The sequence below is a fragment of the Salvelinus namaycush genome, chromosome 2, assembly GCF_016432855.1.
Source record: "Salvelinus namaycush isolate Seneca chromosome 2, SaNama_1.0, whole genome shotgun sequence".
In the NCBI taxonomy this organism is placed as follows: Eukaryota; Metazoa; Chordata; class Actinopteri; order Salmoniformes; family Salmonidae; genus Salvelinus; species Salvelinus namaycush.
In genome coordinates, this window is record NC_052308.1 from 35,428,670 (window position 1) to 35,445,086 (window position 16,417).

Here is a 16,417-nt window from a genome sequence, read left to right on the forward strand (position 1 = left end):
CCATAATGACAAAACAAAAACAGTTTTTTGGACATTTTTGCAAATGTATAAACTGAAATATCACATTTATATTAGTATTCATACCCTTTACTCAGTACTTTTTGAAGCACCTTTGGCAGAGATTACAGCCTCGAGTCTTCTTGGGTATGACACTATGAGCTTGGCACACATGTATTTGGGGAGTTTCCCCCATTATTCTCTGCAGATCCTCTCAAGCTCTGTCAGGTTGGATGGGGAGCTTCTCTGCACAGCTATTTTCAGGTCTCTCCAGAGATGTTCGATCAGGTTCAAGTCCGGGCTCTGGCTGGACCACTCAAGGACATTCAGATACTTCTTCCGAAGCCACTCCTGGGTTGTGTGCTTAGTGTTGTTGTTCTGTTGGAAGGTGAACCTTCGCCCCAGTCTGAGGTCCTGAGCACTGCAGTAGGTTTTCATCAAGGCTCTCTCTGTACTTTTCTCAGTTCATCTTTCCCTCGATCCTGACTAGTCTCCCAGTCCCTGCCGCTGAAAAACATCCCGACAGCATGATGCTCCCACCACCATGCCTCACCGTAGGGATGGTGCCAGGTTTCCTCCAGACATGACGCTCAGGCCAAAGAGTTCAATCTTGGTTTCATCAGACCAGAGAATCTTGTTTCTCATGGTCTTAGAGTCCTTTAGATGCCTTTTGGCAAACTCCAAGCAGGCTGTCATGTGCCTTTTACTGAGGAGTGGCTTCCGTCTGGCCACTCCACCATAACGGCCTGATTGGTGGAGTGTTGCAGAATTGGACGTCCTTCTGGAAGATTCTCCCATCTTCAAAGAGGAACTCTGGAGCTCTGTCAGAGTGACCATCGGGTTCTTGGTCACCTCCCTGACCAAGGCCCTTCGCCCATGATTGCTCAGTTTGACCGGGCGGCCAGCTCTAGAAAGAGTCTTGGTTGTTCCAAACTTCTTCCATTTAAGAATGATGGAGGCCACTGTGTTCTTGGGGACCTACAATGCCGCAGACATTTTTGGTACTCTTCCCCAGATCTGTGCCTCCACACAATCCTGTCTCGGAGTTCTAAGGACAATTCTTTCGACCTCATGGTTTGATTTTTGCTCTGACATACATTGTCAACTGTGGGACCTTATGTAGACAGGTGTGTGCCTTTCCAAATCATGTCAAATCATTTGAATTTACCACAGGTGAACTCCAATCAAGTTGTAGAAATATCTAAAGGATGATCAATGGAAACAGGATGCACCTGAGCTTAATTTTGAGTCTCATATCAAAGGGTCTGAATACTTATGCAAATAAGGTATTTCTGTTTTTAATTATTTATACATTTGCAAACATTTCTGAAAACCTTTTTTTGCTTTGTCATTATGGGGTTTTGTGTGTAGATTGATGAGGGAAAAAAAATATTTCATTCATTTGAGAATAAGAATGTAATGTAACAAAATGTGGAAAAAGGGAAAGGGTCTGAATACTTTCCGAATGCACTCTATTTACTAATGAGTAAGTATGATTTAGCCTGAGTGCCAGTCGTGCTATCATGCAAACATGGTTTGGCTTGAAAATTAGCTATTGGAATTGGCATGAGCACAAACAGATCTGGGACTAGGCTAAGAATTATTTAGAAAGAGTATAAAACTTTGTTAAGTTCCACTTTCTTTGCAATAAATGCCTGAAACAATTCAAACAGGCAAAAAGACAGGACATCTGGACATGGCCCTCAGCCACTCACTGGTACAGAGTAAGCTGAGCTTTCTGTTGTTGGTCGGCTGTTTCATCAGGCATTCCATTGAGAAGCTTGGAGGTCCGTTGCCCCAGGATGCTAGTAAGGATCTCCATCAGTTTAGAGGAGTTCCCCTCTGTGTCCCCTTCTATCACTCCTATCTCCGCCCGACCCCCTCGCTCCCGGTCCCGAATGTCTTTAGCCAACAGCATGCCCTAAGAGTCATAGAATGTGAAGTTAGAGGTGCGTGACATGGATTGATTTTCTGTGATTCTAAAACGTTCATTCTAATGTGTTTATACTAGGGGTCTCTTCAGCCAATCTTTAGGGGAGTGAAGTGGATTTCCCTTCAACTATTCTTGATTTATTGAGCTACCAATGTGGAATTAGCTTCCTTGTGTCACTGGTAGGATGGTAGGTGCAATAAGATTACATTCCCATTGGGCACACACTGATTGATTCAACCTTGTTTCAACATCATTTGTCAACCTATTGTGAAGTGGAATCTACGTGGAAAACTCAATTGGATTTGCAAAAAGTCATCAACCAGTACTGTTTTCACATAATTTCAACCAGCGTTTTAAACATTTAAATCAGGGTAAAACTTAAAAACTTAAATACAATGACTTAACCTGACTAACAGGTTGTTACATCAATTTAATTTCAACATAATCAAGAGAACTACAGTGCATTCGTTAAGTATTCAGACCCCTTGACTTTTTCCAAATTTTGTTACATTACAGCCTTATTCTAAAATGGATGAAATTGTTTTTCCCCCTCATCAATCTACACACAGTACCCAATAATGACAAAGAAAAAAAATCATTTTTAGACATTTCTGCAAATGTATTAAAAACAAATTATATTTATATATCACATTTACATAAGTATTCATAAGTACCCTTTACTCAGTACTTTGTTGAAGCACATTTGGCAACGTTTAAGGCCTCAAGTCTTCTTGGGTATGGCGCTACAAGCTTGGCACCCCTGTATTTGAGGAGTTTCTCCCATTCTTCTCTGTAGATCCTCTCCAGCTCTGTCAGGTTGGATGGGGAAGGTCGCTGCACAGCTATTTTCAGGTCTTTCCAGAGATGTTTGATCAGGTTCAAGTCCGGGCTCTGGCTGGGCCACTCAAGGATATTCCGAGACTTGTCTCGAAGACACTCCTATGTTGTCTTGGCTGTGTGCTTAGAGTCGTTGTCCTGTTGGAAGGTGAATCTTCGCCCCCAGTCTGAGGTCCTGAGCGCTCTGGAGCAGGTTTACATCAATGATCTCTCTGTACTTTGCTCAGTTCATATTTATCTCGATCCTGACTAAACTCCCAGTCCCTGCACTGAAAAACATCCCTACAGCATGATGCTGCCACCACCATGCTTAACCGTAGGGATGGTGCCAGGTTTCCTCCAAACGTGACGCTTGGCATTCAGGCCAAAGTGTTCAATCTTGGTTTCATCAGACTGGTGAATCTTGTTTCTCATGGTCTGAGTCCTTTAGGTGCCTTTTGGCAAACTCCAAGCAGGCTGTCATGCCTTTTACTGAGAAGTCTACCATAAATGCCTGATTGCTGGATTGCTTTAGAGATGGTTGTCCTTCTGGAAGGTTCTCCCATCGCCACAGAGGAAGTCTGGAGCTCTGTCAGAGTGACCATCGGGTTCTTAGTCTCCTCCCTGACCAAGGCCCTTCTCCCCCGATTGCTCAGTTTAGCCCGGTGGCCAGCTCTAAGAAGAGTCTTGGTGGTTTCAAACTTCTTCCATTTAAGAATGATGGAGGCCACTGTGTTCTTGGGGACCTTCAATGCTGCAGACATTTTTTGGTACCATTCCCCTGATCTGGGCTTTGACACAATCCTGACTCGGAGCTCTACGGGCAATTACTTCTACCTGATGGCTTGGTTTTTGCTCTGACATGCACCGTCAACTGTGGGACCTTATATACTGTAAACGTTTGTTCCTTTCCAAATCATGTCCAATCAATTGAATTTACCACAGGTGGACTCCAATGAAGTTGTAGAAACATCTCAAGGATGTTCAATGGATACAGGATGCAGCTGAGCTCAATTATGAGTCTCATAGCAAAGGGTCTGAATACTTATGTAAATAAAGAATTTCAGTTTCGTTTTTTTATATAAATTTGCAAAAAATTCTAAAACCTTGTTTTCGCTTTGTCATTATGGATTATTGTGTGTAGATTGATGAGGAAAACATTGATTTAATCCGTCTAAGCATAAGGCTGTAACGTAACAAAATGTGGAAAAAGTCAAGGGGTTTGAATACTTTCCGAATGCACTGTATATTGATATTTCATTTATAATGCCCTTTTACATAAAGTCCCACTAAACCTAACATCTTTACTAAACTTTAGAGATGTGAGTTACCATACCCGGTTTCAGGGATGGCTAACTCTGGAAATTACTTTGGTCTCTATTGAGTTAGGTATATCAGCTTCTAGTTTTCTTGCACCTTATTTGTGGAACAATCTTCTAAATGTTCTTAAATTTGTATTTATATTTTGATATGTGTATTTTTTGTCATTCCTGTAATTCAGGGCTCATCTGTAAAAGAGACCTTGGTCTCAGTGTGACTCCCTGATTAAATAAAGGTTAAATAACAAATACATGTCTGACACTTACAAAATAAATTTACAATAAGAAGCTTGTGGGAGCTGTTTTGCTAGACTTCAGTTCAGCTTTTGACATTATCGGTCATAATCTTCTGCTGGAAAATGTATGTGTTATGGCTTTCTATCCCCTGCTATATCGTGGATAGAGAGTTACCTGTCTAACAGAACACAGAGTGTTACGGCTGTCAATGTCGTTCTCCTCCTCAGACGAGGAGGAGCATGGATCGGACCAAGATGCGGATTGGTAAGTGTTCATTATTTAATGGCAAACCAACAAACACTACAAATTAACAAAACAACAAACGTGACTAACCTGCAACAGTCCTGTGTGGCCCAAACGCTGACACAGGAACAAACACCCACAAAACACAAGTGAAACCCAGGCTGCCTTAGTATGATTCTCAATCAGGGACAACGATAGACACCTGTCTCTGATTGAGAATCATACCAGGCCGAACACAAAATCCCAACATAGAAATAGAAAACATAGACTGCCCACCCAAAACTCACGCCCTGACCAATAAACACATACAAAACAAGAGAAAACAGGTCAGGAACGTGACATAACCCCCCCCTTAAGGTGCGAACTCCGGGCGCACCAGCACAAAGTCTAGGGGAGGGTCTGGGTGGGCATCTGACCACGGTGGTGGCTCAGGCTCTGGGCGAGGTCCCCACCCCACCATAGTCACTCCCCGCTTCCGTATCCCCCTCCCAATGACCACCCTCCAACTAAACCCACCTAAATGAAGGGGCAGCATCGGGATAAGGGGCAGCACCGGGATAAGGGGCAGCAGCTCCGGGATAAGGGGCGGCAGCTCCGGGCTGAGGGACGGCAGCTCCGGGCTGAGGGACTCTGGCAGGTCCTGGCTGAGGGACTCTGGCAGGTCCTGGCTGAGGGACTCTGGCAGGTCCTGGCTGAGGGACTCTGGCAGGTCCTGGCTGAGGGACTCTGGCGGATCCTGGCTGGCGGCTGGCTCTGGCGGATCCTGGCTGGCGGCTGGCTCTGGCGGATCCTGGCTGGCGGCTGGCTCTGGCGGATCCTGGCTGGCGGCTGGCTCTGGCGGATCCTGGCTGGCGGCTGGCTCTGGCGGATCCTGGCTGGCGGCTGGCTCTGGCGGATCCTGGCTGGCGGCTGGCTCTGGCGGATCCTGGCTGGCGGCTGGCTCTGGCGGATCCTGGCTGGCGGCTGGCTCTGGCGGATCCTGGCTGGCGGAAGGCTCTGGCGGATCCTGGCTGGCGGAAGGCTCTGGCGGATCCTGGCTGGCGGAAGGCTCTGGCGGATCCTGGCTGGCGGAAGGCTCTGGCGGATCCTGGCTGGCTGGCTCCGGCAGCTCCTGACTGGCTGGCAGCTCCTGGCTGGACGGCTCTGGCTGGTCCTGGCTGGACGGCTCTGGCTGGTCCTGGCTGGATGGCTCTGGCTGGTCCTGGCTGGACGGCTCTGGCTGGTCCTGGCTGGACGGCTCTGGCTGGTCCTGGCTGGACGGCTCTGGCTGGTCCTGGCTGGACGGCTCTGGCTGGTCCTGGCTGGACGGCTCTGGCTGGTCCTGGCTGGACGGCTCTGAAGGCTCGGGACAAACGGGCAGCGCTGGGCAGGCAGACAGTTCAGACCACGCTGGGCAGGCAGGCAGTTCAGACAGCGCTGGGAAGGCAGACAGTTCGGGCAGCGCTGAGCAGGCAAGCAGCGCAGGCGGCGTTGGGCAGACGGCCGACTCTGACCTGCTGAGGCGCACAGTAGGCCTGGTGCGTGGTGCCGGAACTGGAGGCACTGGGCTGGAGACACGCACCACAGGGAGAGTGCGTGGAGGAGGAACAGGGCTCTGGAAACGCACTGGAAGCCTGGTGCGTGGTGTCGGCACTGATGGTACTGGGCTGGGGTGGGAAGGTGGCGCCGGATCTACCGGACCGTGAAGGAGGACACGCGCTCTTGAGCACCGAGCCTCCCCAACCTTACCAGGTTGAATGGTCCCCGTAGCCCTGCCAGTGCGGCGAGGTGGAATAGCCCGCACTGGGCTATGCAGGCGAACCGGGGACACCACCTGTAAGGCTGGTGCCATGTACGCCGGCCCGAGGAGACGTACTGGAGGCCAGATACGTTGGGCCGGCTTCATGACATCCGGCTCGATGCCCAACCTAGCCCTCCCAGTGCGGCAAGGTGGAATAGCCCGCACTGGGCTAAGCACGCGTACTGGGGACACCGTGCGCTTTACCGCATAACACGGTGTCTGACCAGTACGACGCCCTCTCACTCCACGGTAAGCCCGGGGAGTTGGCTCAGGTAACCAACCCGGCTTCGCCACACTCCCCTTTAGCCCCCCCCCCCCCAAGACATTTTTGGGTGAGCCTCTCGGGCTTCCAGCCGCTCTGCCTTGCTTTAGCCTCATACAACCTCCTCTCCGCTTTCGCTGCCTCCAGCTCCGCTTTGGGGCGGCGACACTCCACTGGCTCTGCCCAGGGTCCTTTACCGTCTAGGATCTCCTCCCAAGTCCATTCCTCTTCTCTCCATTGCTTTTGTTCTTGCCGTCCTTCTCCAATCCGCTTGGTCCTGGTTTGGTGGGTGTTTCTGTTACGGCTGTCAATGTCGTTCTCCTCCTCAGACGAGGAGGAGCATGGATCGGACCAAGATGCGGATTGGTAAGTGTTCATTATTTAATGGAAAACCAACAAACACTACAAATTAACAAAACAACAAACGTGACTAACCTGCAACAGTCCTGTGTGGCCCAAACGCTGACACAGGAACAAACACCCACAAAACACAAGTGAAACCCAGGCTGCCTTAGTATGATTCTCAATCAGGGACAACGATAGACACCTGTCTCTGATTGAGAATCATACCAGGCCGAACACAAAATCCCAACATAGAAATAGAAAACATAGACTGCCCACCCAAAACTCACGCCCTGACCAATAAACACATACAAAACAAGAGAAAACAGGTCAGGAACGTGACACAGAGGGTGTTCTTTAGTGGAAGCCTCTCCAACATAATCCAGGTAGAGTCGGGCATTCCCCAGGGCAGTTGTCTAAGCCCCTTACTAATGACCTGCCACTGGCACTGAGTAAAGCCTGTGTGTCTCTGTATGCTGAATACTAAATATTATACGCGTTAACTACCACAGCTCGTGAAATCACTGCCACACTTAACAAAGAACTGCAGTCAGTTTTAGAATGGGTGGCAAGTAATAAGCTAGCACTAAACATTAAAAAAACTAAAAGCATTGTATTTGGGAGAAACCATTCACTAAACCCTAAACCTCAACTAAATCTTGTAATGAATAATGTGGAAATTGAGCAAGTTGAGGAGACTAAATTGCTTGGTGTAACCCTGAATTGTAAACTGTAATGGTCAAAGCATATTGATGCAATGGTAGCTATGATGGGGAGAGGTCTGTTCATAATAAAGCACTGCTCTGCTTTCTTGACATTGCTATCAACAAAACAAGTCCTACAAGCCCTAGTTTTGTCGCACCTGGACTACTGCTCAGTCATATGGTCAAGTGCCACAAAGAGTGACATAGGCAAATTACAGTTGGCCCAGAACAGAGCAGTACAGCTGGCCCTTAAATATACACACAGAGCTGACATCAATGACAATCTCTCATGGCTCAAAGTAGATGAGAGATTGACTGCATCACTACTTGTCTGTTCAAACGACTAGCACACAGCTCAGACACCCATGCATACCCCACAAGACATGTTACCAGGGGTCTCTTCCCAGTCCCCAAGTCCAGAACAGACTCCAGGAAACTCACAGTGCTACACAGAGCCACGACTACATGGAATTCTATTCTACATCAAGTAACTCATGCAAGCAGTAAAATCTTATAAAATCTGTATTTTTAAAAAACAGGTAAAACTACACCTTATGGAACAACGCGGACTGTGAAGAGAGACACACACACAGGCACACACGTATAAACACACACGCTAGCACTCGCACTCTACGCATCTGTACAGTACATTGTAATATTGTTGCATGGTGGTATTATACTGTTTGTAGTGGTGTAATGATGTTATATGATGTACTGTTTAATTTTTCTGTGCAATTTCAACATATACATAGTTCTAATGATTATGTTAAAACTAGATCGATGTAACAACCTGTTACTCAGGTTAAGTCATTGTATTTATGTAAAGGTTGTATTCTAATTTCAATGTTTACAGCGCTGGTTGAAATGAGATGAAAATTGATGACTTTTCACTGATTGATTACTTTTTCAAAATACAAATGTGTTTCCCACGTAGATTCCACATCACAATAGGTTGACAAATGACGTTGAAACAACATTGATTCAACTAGTGTGGGTTGTCTTTACTGTTGGTGCACTCCTTGAGAACAGCATTTGCACAGATCATTACCTTACCTTGAGCCTCTCCTGTCTGTTGCTCTCTGGTCCATTCCACTGAATGATGGTCTTACCAGAGTCCAACAGAAAGACATCCCCAAGATTGAAGCTTTCCCAGCTCATCTCTACCTACAGTATGCAGGAAATTGTGCCAGATATATTACAAGTACAATTTCAGGCATTTTCAGAGGCACTTCCTGTTGTGTTACACAGAATGACTTCCCCCTGTATGTGTTTCTCACCTCCATGGCGCTTATCCTTTTCTTCCCTTTCACATGCAGCAGTCTCTGGATGTCATAACTGTTAGTCTCTGTGTGTCTCATTCCTGACGCCACCCCGCCCTTCTTATAGCTGTAAGGGGCGGAGAGGTAAGTAGGCTATACAATCAATCTCTTGCTTTTATTACGGTGCAAGGAATCTTTTATATATATCAAATAAAATTTTATTTGTCACATGCACCAAATACAACAGGTGCAGGCCTTATCGTGAAATGCTTAGTTACAAGCCCTTAACCAACAATGCAGTTCAAGAAATAAAGCATTTGCTCTAAAATAAAATGTGTTTGAGATTGCACACTAATCACCATTGATAACTATGCTCATTTTCCCAAACTACACCCACAGAAGAATTACCCTTAGTGCTTCAGAATAAGATCAAAATGAGAATACTGAACAGAGTGTAATGATGAGATTGCTCTCTCTCTCTGTAAGCCTATAAGGTTAATGTGGCTCCCTGGCTGCTCTGCAAATAGACCTACATGACCCCTTGTTTGAAGTATCCTCGGAAGGCATCAGACTCATAGTTCTGGACCTCACGGTGCTGGACAGGCCCTGATCCCAGGAACTCATCCAGCTGGATGGTGTAGACGGCGGCCGCACCCTGTTCATCCTGACTGGACTGGGAGCCGATCCAGTAGTGGATGTCATAGATCAGAGAGCTGCCCACTTTCTGGGTCTGAGACAGACAGGGGGGGATAGAGAGAGAGATTGGGGGGGAGACAAAAAGCATGGAGGGAGAGGCAGACAGACAAAAAGACAGAGATGGAAAGTGGAAACATCACATAGAGCATTGATAATCATGTAACACAGACTCCAAAGCAAACATAATCTATACAGCAAACACACTGATTCACTCCAGGGCATTTAGCTAAGTCATAACTCCCTAATTCAACAAATGAATGTGCTGACATGACACCCCTGATAAGTATCATGGCCCCAGGACTCACAGAGAGTAGGATGTAGCAGTCACCCTCGTAGAAATTGCCAAGGGATTTTTCAGGGACTTGCACCAGCTCCATTTTCTGGGAGGACAAAGAAATGCAGACGTCTGTCGTTTTCACCACTGACTGTGAATACACACCCTGATCAATTTTAAATAATATACTGACTGACAGCCTCTTTACCTCGATTCGCCAGATTATAATCCCAGGATTGTGGGTTACTGCGCGGAATGTGTACTCCATGTTTCTCAGATTCAGGCAATCTCAATCTGATGTTGGAAAGAAAAGAGTTCCTTGGCCCACCTCCTGGTTTTGGACCCTGGAAGGAGTAAATCATTAACCACTGAAACAAATTGCATTATCTAAAACCGGAGGTTATTGAGATGGATATTAAAAGGACTTCAATATCCATTTCAGGATTACTGAGGCTTACTGCAGGACTAATGTATTTACATCATAAACCGGTCAGACGGCGTGTTGTCGGAAGAGAAAGAAGCATTCAAAAGCACTGCATTGCTGTTGACAACCACTACTATACGTTTGATTCAGTCAATCTCACAAAGTTCACGACATACTGTATTTTACTGTTCTGATAGTCAGAGACGTGTATGCCTCAGCCCTCTGACAATTAACTCCATCGATCCAGCCACAAAAAATCCTAACTCTCTCCTTTCAATCAAATGAAACTCAGTGAGCCACTGTCTGAAATCACAGAGGGCAGATATGATCAAGTCAAACAGTACCTTGAGTTGCTGCTGCGGAGACAGACGACAAGCGTGTCCAGCTAGAGAGTTGCTTGCTTGTATTGACTCAAGGTTGGACACAGCAGTGCAACCCTCAGGAGAGAACCAGACAACTTAGGGCTGTCACTGGGGCATCAAAGCATCCTTCTCCTCTTCCTCCTTCTGGCCCTCGTCCCCTGAGAGATTTGCCTGAGTTTGCATGTTCCAGGACCTCCTATCGCTCTGTCCAATCGCTGATTACAGAAAGATAAAGATACACAAACTAGCAGGCAAATGAGGATAAAGCAGACACGACTCCTATTCAAAATACCACAGGCTGAAAAGACACTTTAGTGGTAGTGGTGGTGGGACTGTGTGAGGGAGGGGGGAGCGGCGGGGGAGAGAAAGAAAGGGAGGGAGGTGGAGTAGTTAAAACCCTCCCTTTGCCAGGAAATGGATCTGGCTGTATTGGAAGGAAGCCACAGAGCTATAGATTTTTTGTTAAATTATGTACTGCACAGAGGGTGGACCACTGATGCTTTAATGCAGTTGCTGCCTATAATAATCATGCATTAGAAGGTCCTAACAGCCACCCCCAGTAGAGGCCTATACTGTAGGAGAGAATCTCACATGATGCTACATTGCTATGTGACATTCACTCTACATTGATTATGTTTCGAATGGTGTTATTGATTTTCAACATCAGGATGCTCTCACTGGATGTTCTTACTGACAAATCTAGCTGCACTCTAAAAGTACCTTTCCATGAAATCTGATGATTCATGCCAGACATACGGAGGCAGTCTGAAAGGTTTATTCAAGAACTCAAAAGTGTCTTTCTCAACCTTGTTGGACGCATCACACAAATACTGGGGGGCCCTTACCAGCCTGAGAAGTTTGACAGGCAAATGACGTGTGTTGAAGAAGTGTACAAAATGCTTAGGACATCACACAGCCATACATTTTGGACACGGTGTCAGTGACAGTTTGCTACCTCACTGTTAATGCAAACAATTTCAGAGGAACATGAAAAACTACAGCAGTGGTCTGTTGTGTTCTCAGGGAAAACCCTACAGAATGGAATTAATGCCACCCAGGCAAGATTAGTGAAATATGAAAGGATTAGTTAACACCCAGGGAAGGAGCCACATCTACTCATGCTGACCTCTGTGATTGATTGGATGTGATCAGAATGATCCAATCTCAGTATGCCCCACTTCTGCCCTGGCTATTTCCCAAATCTAGTTAAGGCTCCATTTTTTTACGTGGCCATTGATGGACAGGGCTTTGTCCAAACACAGTGGACAGCTGATTCATAACATCACATATTATGATGTCATAACATAATGACTCTCCCTAAAAGCCTCTGATTGCATCCCAAACGCCACCCTATTCCGAACATAGTGCACTACTTCGGACCAAACCACTATGGTCCCTAGTCAAAAGTAGTGTACTATATAGGGAAAAGGGTGCCATTTGGGGTGCTTGCTCTGAACTTGACTTTCTGATTCTACTATATTGTTTGTGGAATGCAAATCTCTTTGTGATTGGGCATTGAGGTTTGGGTATGTTTGTTTGGTGTGTGTAGCATGGTGAATTAATGTGTTACTGCTCTCTGGAAATGCGGACATATATACACTACAGTAGACAAACTCACTATAATCAATGTTTTTATTCCATCTTTGAAAAACAATTTTCAGAATTGCTAGTAAAAAAGCCCCCAAAAATATAATGCAGGAATCTTACGTTAAAGTTTTCAGAAAATAGCTGTAAAAAACATATTTTCAAGAGTAAAGTTCCCACTGGGCACATACTGGTTGAATCAACGTTGTTTCCACGTAATTTCAACAAAATTACATTGAACCAATGTGGAATTGACATCTGTGCCCAGTGGGTTGATCATTTTTGCAATATACTGTATATATTTCTGTATCTCCTTCTGCATAGTTTCTGTGTAAAATCAGCAGTTTGTTCATGGTACACAAATCCTGACCCAACCACACAATCAACCCATTAAAGAGTCCAAATTTTTCCCATCAGAAAATACTACATTGGTCACCATGACAATCTATTCAATAGATTGATCAATAGACATACAGGCATCAATAGATTGTACCCTCTGAATCATACCTCATTTTGTTCTGATCGTTGGTTGGCATCTAAGAAGCCGCACAGTAAGCAAACCAACTGAACACTTAAAATAAAGAGATTGCAGAAAGATCTCCATATATGTTGGAAATTACAAAATAATCAGAATAGGAATAATCCATGTCCAAAACAAGAGAACACAAAGCTCTTTAGAGCTATATTTCAATCCATTATTTGTTTGTAATATTTCATATAAAAAAAGAAAAGAATTACCAAGTACCAAGAATTATTTTTTATTTTTTTAACAATTGGACTGTTTAGGACAAACTAATTTCAAGGACATAACACTCCAGTTCTTTACATTCTTTCTCTCTAGGACTTTGAGAAAATAAAATGTATATGTGGAAGATAAAATCAATAGTATGATCTCAATTATAATTGCATCATTCCGATGCATAGGAACAAAGGGATCATGAAATCTTGTATTTCTCACTTAAGAGTAAACTATATTTGAATCAAACACAGGACATTTCTGAAGACGCATTTGTTGAGGGCCATAGCATGCATTTCATAGACGTTACATATTACCTCACAATCATAGATGATAAACTTTCTCCTGAAACCATGATCCATAACATGACTGTAATTAGCGTTTGACATGTCACCTCTGATTTGAATGTCAATATCTTTCACTACATTTAGTAATTTCACATCAGCAGACATTTTGACTGAATATACCAGGTATCATGTAGGCCTCTTTTACCTATTCACCATTACTGACAGTGAAGTGCTGCAAGTTTAATGCAACAAGACTGGTTCTTTCGACTAGAAGGGAAACTGGCGCAAGAATGCTTTAATTAAAATTGTAGTGTGAATATTTGATGCCCCCACAACCCACCTCCACAAAATAAAAGTGTTGAGCTTTGGTAAATACTGATGTCTATGACCCCACTTTACCTTTCGTGTTTCAGACATAACAATAACACAGTCAGGTCACACCTTGTGCACCCTTCACCACATCCCACCACCAGAAGACAAAACTTAACATCCTATCCAACTGACAAAAGAAGAGGATTCTTGTGCGTCCCAAAAGGTAATCTATTCCCTATATAGTGTACTGCCTAGCGGTTAGAGTGTTGGGCCAGTCACTGAAAGGTTGTTGGTTCGAATACCCGAGCCGGCAATGCGAGAAATTTGTCGATGTGCCTTTGAGCAAGGCACTTAACCCTAATTTGCTCCAGGAGCACCGTACTACTATGGCTGACCTTGTAAAACAACACATTTCACTGTACCTATCCGGTGTATGTGACAATAAAACCTTTTAAATGTTTTACTTTTAAGCAGAGCCCATAGTTCTGGTCAAAAGTAGTGCACTATATACGGAATAGAGTGCCATTTGCAATGCAGCCAGGGATTAACACGCTTATAAATATCTACAGAACACATGACAAACATGGAGTAAATACATTTCTCTGACAGTATGGATGTGGGGTCCACAACATTATAACACACTGCCCTTTCTTTGAATCCCAATGAAATAGCGGAGTAGGATCACTTGGCAAAGAGCTATTTGTGGATTACTCAATTTCAGACCAACACTAGAGACAGGTTATCAGTTGTAAAATTGTAAAATGAAAAAGGGGGATGATGGAAACCCTTGATGCTTTATTCCAAAGCTTTCAACGCAGAAAGAAACCTTAGGCACTTCATAGAGTGTAATAGTATAAGGCGGTGCTTTATCTTGTGAATAAAACAACCACAAAACAAATCTCTTTGGGATACAGTGACTAGTCAGGATTGGGCATGCCTGTGTGTGCTTACAGTTACAATTTGAGCAATAGAACATATCTTGCTAAATTAATCAAGCTTTTGCCACCACAAAACCACTGCCACCCCACAATGTGTACAACACCTAAGATATGTCAGTGTGAGTACTGTAGAACTTCTAGAACAGGCAATAACGCAAAGAGAATTTGTAAAATACATACTTTTACTTCTTAGTAATGTCGTTTTTTTACAAACCGAAATATCTTACCTTAAATAGGATACATTTTAAAATAGTAAAAGTTGAGTGGAAATGACTTGGCAAACTATGGATAAAGGGCAACCAGTAGGGGGTAAACTAGTGTGCATTGTGTTCACTCTTAGCAGCCTACTTATCACAAGTCCCTCACGTGACCCAAATATGGCACCCAGAAGGCTTGACACAAAATGTAACAAAAAGGCCTCGGTTTAACCAATATGGCAACCTTAGCAGACTAAACACCAGCAGAGAATCACTCCAAATTTGCTACCGAACTTTAAAGTCTAAATTAGTCTGTTCATTTAAAGGGCATTTTTTTAATTTAGGGAAACCAGCTCAAGTGTCCTGTACCTGATGCATCTCAGGGTGAATCTGCATAAAGAGGCAGGGTTTATGTTACAGCCCTGCCTTTACACGATGGTGTGACCCTTGGTTTGTAATGGTCCCTATTGGCCGAGGATTAGGTTATCTTCAGCTAATGAGAATGGAGGATTTCATGTAAATACAACATACACAGAGGCTGTTAACGTATGGCTGTTCTTCCTCAACATCCAAGACATTACAAAATTCATCCACACTTCTTACCATATCAAACATTTAAAAGACATCTTAAAAATGTATAGAAAAACCTACCAATTGAAAAAGAACCATTTTCTGGAAGGAACAACGCAGTTTTTTTCTTTCTTTAAAAACAAAACCAAAACAGATTTAATAAATTTTTCTTTTCAGAAGGCACAAAGATGGAGATCCCTTGCTCCACATGTAAGGTCTGCTCAAATGAGGTCATGTCATATCATGTCATGTCATGCTGGCCTTGGATCAGAAAGACCACTGGGTTTAGCTTTTAAAATTAATTTCCTGAAGGACTCAATCCATTCAGGAGAAACTTCCTTAAAAACCACCTTTATACAGGCCGTTGTACTAAGAAATGGAAATTAACATCACTATGTGGTTTTTGTAGTTTCCTTGCAATGCTTTAGAGACCCCCTTCAAAGTGATTGTACAGAGATTATTGTCGAAGCAGAGAGGTTGTGTGTACAGTCAATTGTTTTGTGGCGCAATTAGTGCTATAAAATCTGAGTCTCGTTTTTGGAGAAACAAAGATCTGGCCAGTCAGTTTAAATGATTGGAGTACTAGTATGTGTTTGAGTACATTGAAAATGAGAAAAGATTGAGCCACTTTGCATTGTGTTTGTTGGATTTTTTCCAGAACAGCAGTTTTGCAGCACCAGCTAACATACTGAGGAGGATGATAGTAGGAGCAGTGGATAGCCGTCCAGACACACAGTTCAGGGGCCAAACAAACACACTGCCGAGTGTGTGTCTAGGATACTAACACCGCACACAGTGTGTGTATGTAAGTAAGGTTTGGTCTTTTTCCGTCGGTTGATGGGTGTGGTCTGGCTGGGAGGGGGAGATTCTGGCTTATAAGAGGGGGTGTGTCGTGTCAGGGGGCCCGTAGCTGCTGCAGTTTGGCATAGACGTCTTCCGCCTCACTCAGCTCTTCAAAGACGGGCAGGAGGCTCAGCAGCTCTGTGTCCTCCAGGTCGTCAAACCAGGACACCACAGGCACCTGAGGACACATACATAGATTAAAACATTTTAGAGAAATTAGGCTATTAATTAAGGAAATAAACATTTCAGTGCAGTTGGGAAATGTTGATTTCCACAGTTAAAAAAATAATTCAGAAATAAAG

General features: G+C 44.3%; 2 protein-coding genes across 3 annotated transcripts in view; both read right to left on the bottom strand.

Annotated features, from left to right (window-relative positions):
* Nucleotides 1-10,130, bottom strand: part of LOC120025661 (advillin-like) — a 30,241-nt gene extending 20,111 nt beyond the window's left edge. Inside the window, exons 1-6 of the mRNA XM_038970214.1 lie at nucleotides 10,071-10,130; nucleotides 9,894-9,968; nucleotides 9,426-9,622; nucleotides 8,911-9,019; nucleotides 8,687-8,797; nucleotides 1,713-1,918 (exon numbers count right to left, since the gene is read on the bottom strand). Of these exons, the coding sequence (XP_038826142.1) occupies nucleotides 1,713-1,918; nucleotides 8,687-8,797; nucleotides 8,911-9,019; nucleotides 9,426-9,622; nucleotides 9,894-9,968; nucleotides 10,071-10,130 (758 nt within the window). The remainder of the gene's footprint in view (nucleotides 1-1,712; nucleotides 1,919-8,686; nucleotides 8,798-8,910; nucleotides 9,020-9,425; nucleotides 9,623-9,893; nucleotides 9,969-10,070) is intronic.
* A 4,215-nt stretch (nucleotides 10,131-14,345) lies between these two features.
* The window catches only part of LOC120062147 (carboxy-terminal domain RNA polymerase II polypeptide A small phosphatase 2-like), a 39,060-nt gene continuing 36,988 nt past the window's right edge, over nucleotides 14,346-16,417 (bottom strand). For both annotated transcript variants that reach the window (XM_039011963.1, XM_039011956.1), the window contains one exon: nucleotides 14,346-16,293. In XM_039011963.1, the coding sequence (XP_038867891.1) occupies nucleotides 16,168-16,293 (126 nt within the window). In that variant the 3' untranslated portion in view covers nucleotides 14,346-16,167. The remainder of the gene's footprint in view (nucleotides 16,294-16,417) is intronic.